The sequence below is a fragment of the Cyprinodon variegatus genome, unplaced genomic scaffold (genome assembly GCF_000732505.1).
Source record: "Cyprinodon variegatus isolate N-32 unplaced genomic scaffold, C_variegatus-1.0 Scaffold443, whole genome shotgun sequence".
Lineage (NCBI taxonomy): Eukaryota > Metazoa > Chordata > Actinopteri > Cyprinodontiformes > Cyprinodontidae > Cyprinodon > Cyprinodon variegatus.
The window spans coordinates 458,155-466,297 of record NW_015150896.1 but is presented as its reverse complement, the minus strand read 5'-3'; the positions used below and the strand labels follow the sequence as shown (position 1 = coordinate 466,297).

The 8,143-nt window shown below is 40.3% G+C and overlaps 1 protein-coding gene across 2 annotated transcripts in view; it reads right to left on the bottom strand.

Moving 5' to 3' along the window:
• Window positions 1–5,482: 5,482 nt before the first annotated feature.
• The window catches only part of nrp2 (neuropilin 2), a 74,881-nt gene continuing 72,220 nt past the window's right edge, over window positions 5,483–8,143 (bottom strand). Inside the window, exon 18 of one of the 2 annotated variants that reach the window (XM_015388948.1) lies at window positions 5,483–8,018. In XM_015388948.1, the coding sequence (XP_015244434.1) occupies window positions 7,714–8,018 (305 nt within the window). In that variant the 3' untranslated portion in view covers window positions 5,483–7,713. The remainder of the gene's footprint in view (window positions 8,019–8,143) is intronic. The other variant, XM_015388949.1, reaches the window with a different exon arrangement.

Sequence of the window (8,143 nt, the reverse complement as noted above, 5' to 3'; positions counted from 1 at the left end):
ATTACTGTTGTAAACGATAAAGTAGATAACGAAAGAAATTTTTTTTTCCTGTGTATTTAAAAAAAAAAAGTTTTTAGTAAATGAAAATAGAATAACTTGTCAATCTAACAAAATAAACCTCTACTACGGCAAACTGTAATATATCTAAGATGTCGAGAACTTGTTTTAGACGCAGTCTCTCAAACCCAGTCACTATCGCCACAGACAGATGGTTTGTACTGACTGTGCAAGGACTCCCGCTATGCCTGATAACAAGGTTCTTGATCTATATAGGGCAACTGTGACCGTAAACGCAGCAGCCTCAAGTGGTGTGAACAGGTGGCCCGCCTCATAGGGCCACTGGTCACATTGGGCGTCTGCAACAAAAGTTCATTTATGAGGAAATGTCTGAGTGTTTAAATAGCTTAAGACAGAACGGCCGGCTCAGATGTGCTGAAAGAGAAAATGTCAGAGAAGGGGTCTTCTGGGAAATCAAATATGGTGCCATGGACTTAACCATATCCATCAATGGCACAGTCCTCGGCACCGAACCATGTAAAACGTCTGTGGGTCGGGGTTTATATCACTAAGTTTCTTCCTTCATGTTGCACAATGAAATCAATGTTGGCCCCCATGACGCTTTGCATGTAACTTTTTTTTCTATATATAATTGATTTTAACACAATATCCTCTGAAGAAGTGTAAGGTTGTTTTATTTATTTATTTTTAAGAAAAAGGAAAGAAATGCTCCAGCAAAAGCCAAGATTCAGACATTTGTTGTCTGTGGGTTGGTGTTATTTGTAGGCATGCTGCCAAACAGGCCCTGATGTCGAACCACCATCTTTTCCCCCTTCCAACTGCCGGCGCTCCCCTCATTGACCTATATAGGTGTTTTAAATCACTGGCAGGCTCACTTAGAATATCTGGGCCCCTGTCCCAGGAAGACCTTAGAGATGTTTATATGTGGTGGTGCTGCATACATGATCTAAAAATGTAAGCATGCCGTCAATCCCTGTACATGCATGTGTACAAAGATTTGCTGCAGGTTTCTGACGGCCCTTTGGATGCAGATTAAAGTGAGTTTTAGTCTCCAGGTGGTTCTCTTCTAACAGACTCACTGATGATTTAAATAGGGGAGGGATGGATTGTGTTATTTATACTGGGTTCTTACAATCTGGAATAGTATGGAAATGCCTTGGATTTGAGGGAAATATTTTCCAAGTGGAAAAATATAGATGAAGTTCAAAGCATCTAATAATTTTTCTGTCTGTCCTACTTTTTTTTTTTACTTTCTGGTTTTCTGAGGATCCATGGATGTTTGGAAATCCCCTAACAATGTGTTGCAATCCTTATTATAGTTTGAGCTGCACTCCTTGTCGGGTTTAAGTTTTTAGCCAATGTCCTGTTGTTTTGTTGTAGCAATGTCCAAAGCGTTTGTGGAGAAATTAAAAAGTGCTAAATTCGAAGAACAAAGTTTCCTCCAAAAACTGTGTTGACTAATTTCCTTCTTGTGCACCCTTTCTTTCAGTCGGATTATATAAACCCCACCTTAATTAGCTGTGTTTCAGTCACTTTGTGTGCCACGGCCCTCAAGCGGGCACCCTCGGCAATCTGGCCTATCAACTTACAGGGCGCCAGAGTTTTCTTCTCTTTGAAGATCGCCTTGGCTTCAGAGTGAAAAAAAAAAACCCTCACTGATCTGATGACTAAAAGGAAAGGGTCCCTGCAGTGAGCCTTTGCAGACTGATAAAAAGCTCTGAAAAAACAACATTTGGGTAACACACACAGCAATAAAGAAGAAAGGGAAAAAAATGGGATTAATTTGGTTGTGAAAACAAGAGGCGGTATGGAACAATGACAATCTAGTTCCTCTGGTAATTTCCTGTCGAGGTTCATTCCTGTGATGTGGTTGTGACTGTTCTGCCGGGATCAATCAAACCTGTGAGCAGATGGCATCGTACTCCTCCAGCAGACTGGGGGTTGTAAGAGTTTTTTTTATTTATTTTTTTATTCCAGAGATGGTAATTGGCTTGCTATTCCATGGACCGTGGCGCGTTAACAACCACTGCCATCGCCACTGCACAGCGACAACACCTCCCATTCTGATTTAAATGACTCAGAATGTGCTACAGGCTCCATTTAGTTTCAACGCCAACTTGTGTTTAACATGGCTTCTCCTAGTAATGCATGATGATGGTGTGTAAAAGCAACAAGAGACTACACTGCAATGCCTTGTGAAAATTCCACTAATTTCAATATATGTTATTTGGTGTAAAGGTAAAGCAGTTTTATAAGGTATAAAGAAAAATTATGTTTTTTGTTTTTTATAAGTGGGCCAAGGTAAAATCCTGTGGAACCCCCTGCCTTCAGTCAAACACACCACAAACTGGGCCAGAGAGAACATTTAAAGTAAGTTTGTGATAAAAAACAACACAAAACAACAACTGTTAAACTCATCAATCATGATATACAGACTATGGCAAAAACCCCAAATCTACCAATATATGGGGGAATAAAGCTTAATTCAGAGAAGCCCATTATGCCCGGGGATGCAGTGATTTATTTTTTTTTGCAATGTATTATTAAAGAAAGTTTAATCTAAAATGTTTAATTCACTCATTCATGGTGCTTATCTCCAGCATTCTATGGGCGAGAGGTGAAGTACACCCTGAACAGACTGCCAGTCCATCACAGGTTAAGACGTAGACATGCAACCATCCGCACTAACACATCACACTTATGAGCAATTTCGAGACACCATTTAACCTAACGGTGTTTTTGTACTATGGGAGGAAGTTGGAGTACCTGCAGAGACCCCAGGCATGCACGGAGAGAACATGCAAACTTCATGCAGAAAGACCTACAAGGAATAAAATCCAGAACCCTTGTGTAACAGTAGCAAGAGTGCTACCAACTGCATCACCATGCAGCGACTTAATATATACCCTATATATAAATATTATTAAGGTGCCTAATTTGATATTTGTCCTGATTTGGCTTGACTCTGAGCAGCTTATATTGAATATGTTTTAGTGACTAAAATATTGAACTAAATCTTTAACTAGAGTATAAAGTCTATATACTCTAATTAACGATTCTGTTAAATTAGAAAAATACTACATTTTTTCATTAATCAATTTATCCAATTAAACATTTCAGCCTTAATGTAACAGGAGCAGGTGCAAAGATCCACAGCTAAGGTGGGAGAAAATCAGTTGTATACTGCACAAATCTGGCCTTTCCTAAAGATATCCATTATAAACTCTAGTGTAAAGTTTGCCACAAGCCACCTGGGAAACACAGCAAACATGTGGAAGAAGGTGCTCTGGTCACATGAAACTAAAATTGAACATTTAGGCAACAATGAAAAATGTTGCATAAATCAACATCGCTCATCACCCTGAACACACCATTCCCCCTGTCAAAGATGTTGGTGGCAGCATCATGGTTTGGGCCTGCTTTTCTTCAGCAAGGACATTGGAAAGGGTTAAAATTGATGGAAAAATGGATGAAACCAAATACAGGACCATTCTGGAAGAAAAGCTGTTGAGTCTGGACTGGGGCAGAGATTTATCTTCCAATAAGACAATGATCCAAAACATAATGCAAGATCTACAGTTGAATGGTTCACAAGTAAACATATCCAGGTGTTAGAATGACCTAGTCAAAGTCCAGACCTGAATCCAATCTGTGGACAGAACTGAAAACTGCTGTTCACAAACACTCTTCATCCAACCTCATTGAACTCAAGCTGTTTTTCTTGCAAGAGTGGGCAAAAAAGTAATTTGCTTGATGTGCAGAAGATATAGATAGACATACCCCAAGCGACTTGCAGCTGTGATCGCAGCAAAAGGTGGTGCCATAATTGTTAATTTAAGGGGGCTGAATCACTTTATACACCCATTTTTTCTTTTTTTTTATTTGTTCAAAAAAGTTTTCCCAATTGGTGTTGATTCTTCCCAAAGAATACAAATTTTACATCTTTATCCTTGAAGCCTGAAATCTGGCAATAGGTCAAAAAGTTAAATGGGGCCAAATACTTTTGCAAGGCAGTCTAAGTAAGGAACGGCCAACTTAAGTTTTTCCAGAGTAAACTAGCAAGGAATAAGCATCGACAATGGTGTTAAAGATTTTCATGTGGGGACACCGATAGTTCCCCCCTGAACTGGAAGCAAAAGGATGATCTTCCACTATACCTTTAATTTATTAAATCATTTGCAAGCAGGGATGAGGACATTTTAAATATTTGTAAAGAAAGTTAAACTTCCAAATAATTTAAACTTACAGCCTGTTTCAGACTGCTGCTTTTACTTTTGGCTGTTATCTCACAGTGACTTGATAATATCTGCCTGGTTTTCTTAGATAGAAGACATTTGAACCAACTTAGATAAACTGAACTTCAATAATTAATTCTAAAGGTATGGAATCCTTTCCGAAGCTCTTTGTTTGATTGGAGTGAATTTACTATTTATTATGAGGTGGTTTGAGAAGATAGTTGTTTTGAATTGGTGTTACATTAATTATTCAATTGAATGCTTAAAGCTACAACTGCACTAAATGCACGTGGTGTCCGTCTGTTCAATTAAGAAGAACCACAAGTTAATAAAACTTAAACTGTATTTTGAAAGCTGGCAGAGATGTAACCAAGAGGAAGCTGTTTTTTTCTGTGAAAGTTGGGGTTAAATGAGTTGACTCAGGTCGCAATTTACTGATTTCTATATTATATATATAAAAATAAATGGATTCATCACTTTTCTTTCACTTTTCATACGTGTGCTAATAACATCTCACAAATATTCAAGAATATAATGAGATGTTTAGGGTTTTAAAACCCTAGTACCCAGAATGTCTGTTCCCATACACATTAGGTCCACTGTGACTACCTTAATAACCAGAAGCGAAATCACGTAGTGAATCAGGCAGCCTGTGCTCTGTTTGCCAAAAGCGTTGCGTTTAGGTGAGGAAAGCTTATATAGATAAATGGAACCGTGTGTGGGAGAACGAGCAGGCTGTATAAAAGGGAAACAGAGTAATTGCATGTGTACTGTAAGAGTGTGTGTCTCGGAGACGGCGGGCACTTCAAAGCTTTGATGTCGGAGCTCCTAAATGAGGGCCACCGGAGGTCCAGACTAATGGGACATCATGGGGAGATTAGAGGCCAAATGGAGCAGGCAGACAGGCATCACACTCCTACGTATGTGTATGTTGCACAAAAAAGCAGCAAATCCCTTTGGGTAACCCTATTGTAATTAAAAGTGAAAAAATTGGCTCCAAGTTTTGGCTGGTAATTGGACAGGAAGAACAAGTTATAAAAAGTTCCAGTTCGTGCTTTGTGTATTATGGTATAAATCCTTTATTAAATAATCATAACAATAATTATAATAACAATCATAAAAAGAGCATTTCTGTACAAAGACCCCTTTAAAATAACACCAACAGCAGTCCTAGTAGTGCGGGAAAAAAAAGGGAGTGAGAGAAATCCTATCCTTGCTTTTTTTTATCCTTTAGTCCTCCCAGGCAGAAGATGGCGCTGTGACCGTCGTCATATTTTATACCGGTTCCAAAGGCAAGCTGGATCCCCGAGGCTCCAAGGCACTTTGAACAGAGTCAGTGGGGTCCATAAATGTGGGCCTCCGAGGAACAGAAAGATGGCGAGAGTGAGGTGAAGGTTAACAAGATGAGTGCGCTTCTATCGTGAACCCATCGGATTTTATTTCTAAGTCGCAGTGGTTGTGGGTACATCCAAACATTCTGTGATGATGTGTTTTCAATGTTCTTTATATACATCCGTAAACACAGTTAAAACTGGACAATTACACACACCGTATAAAAAGACACAACCTTTATTTCTCTATTGTCGGAACAAATTTTCTCGGTTTTAGTTAATTTAGGATTAAATGCCAGAATAAGACTTAAGGCGACAGTTTAAACATACCTCCTCCTTATATGACATCATAAGAGCAGCATTGGAATGTCCAGTTATCTGTGCCCCAGAGAGGAATATGTTTTTGTTAAAAAATGGGTATTGCGCTAAGATGTTGGATGATGCTAATAAGTCGACTAATTAATCTGATTACCATTTTACAGATGGACACAAGAACAGAGACTATATTTTTTTGTTGATATTTCCTTTGGTCAGAAGAAACTAGATTTGAACTGAAGTGAAAGTAGCAACCTTAAAAGCCTGAGAGGACCGTCTAAACTCTGTAGGGGTACTGGTGCACTCACAAAATACATTAGTTTCTTGGTCAGATTTATTGTCGAATGGTGGAAGAACAGGTTGTGTTTTTTTATACAGTGTATGTAAGTATCTGGGTTCAGCTGTTCAGGTGAAGTGTTTGGGTGTCTATGTGCAAGGGAATGACCTCTCGCTCTCTCTCCTCATGGCTTGCAAGTCTCTGCCTGATTCAAACCCATGTCATGAAACAACGACAAATAATAAAACATTGAATACAAAACCCAACTTGCTTTGTTGTGCAATACAAAAAAAAAAGATTCCCAAAATAGGCGGCCTTTAGCCAACAAGTTGAGGCGGATGCTTGTATGTGTGTGTAGGAGGAAAGATGGATAGGTCCTTTAAATCATGGCTTTTCAGGTCCATGTGTAAAAATGTCTTGATGTTTCCTCGACAACCCCACAACTCATCATTTCCACCCTTTTTGCTTTTAAGGCTTGTTGTGCATGTGGGCACACAGTCGCTCTATTGATCGGATATGTCTCTGCTTTGTTTCTGATCCCATTTGTTCTTTTTTTTTTGTGTGTTTTCCAAAGCACAGAGCCAGCTCACAGAAGGTAGAAGCACGTGGGGATTCGAGCGCTCTGTCAGTCACAGTCTCGCCCCCTTTTTTTCCTGTGATTCGCTTCCTTCAGGGTTTTTCAGTCTCTGCCCCGACCAGCAATCCATAGGTTGCACCGTCCAAATCTCCTCCACCTTTTCCGATTCGCCGCCAATGTAAACACGACCTTCTCTTTGACAGGAACCAGTAACAACTAAATCTAACAGTAACATCTCTACACTGGTAAAAGAATGTGTCCCTCCCTACCCCTTCACACACACCCATACACACACCCACACACGCACACATACATATATATCTATATATATATATATATATATATACTTTCTTCACCTCTTTTTCTCCCAACTTATCTTCTACCACAGGAATGGTAACCGGCCCAAAAGAAAACATTTAACAAAAAGTGATAGAGCAGACTCTCAACTAAAAATACCACAGTCAGGAACTAAGGGGGCGAACAGAGGCTGATAGGTAGCAAAGAGTGGACAACGGAACAAAAAATTCAAGGGGCCTTACAAAGGAGCTAAGATCTAGGCCACTGTGTTCACAGGTGATCAAAAAATACTCTTCTAAGCAAACCTATCCTACCACCTTTCCAACACAACGTGTCCAGCTCTGTCTGTGTAGCTTACAGTGTCCAGTTGGAAAACTAGACATATCTATGATGCATTTATAAGTTCTCTTTAGGTGACCCAGGATTGAGTAATTGATATGTGTTGATATTTCGTTTTTGAGGCCTATCATCCCTGCAATGAAGCAATCCATGGAGGTAACCCAGGGCTGTCAGTCAGTGGTGCAGTTGCTGAAACAACTGCCAATACTGGACGGTGCTGCGTTTCCCAAACAAGTTCTCCTCGAGACCCGCTCCGCTGAGAAACAACAAAATTGGCATTGATGAAGAACATAGAGATTTTACGAAATGCCTGCATCTTTTCCCTCATGCCTCCGTGCAGCAGCGCTGCTGGTTGAGTTTGACTTTGTGCTTGAGGCCGTCGTAGAGTTCGAAGTTGTAGTTCTCCAGAGTGGTGGAGGATCGCGACGAGAGTCCGCTGTAGGAGCAGGTGCAGTACAGGAGGAGGCCTGCGCACACCGCCCCGAGCAACACGCCCAGGGAGCTCATGACAATGATCGTGACCAGAATGGGGTCCAAGGTGTACAGCCACGAGTTGTCTTTCTCTGGCGTGAGTGTCACCGCAGGATGAGATGAAGGGGATGCTGTGTTCCACTCTGGGTATTGCAAACCTAAGACAGGACGGAGAGTAAATGCGAAAAATCATTAATTTGACAAAAGAAATATGGCTGTACACAACTCATTAACTCAGCAGCCGCTTTATTAGGTGCACCTGTTCAAATGCTTGTGAACATGA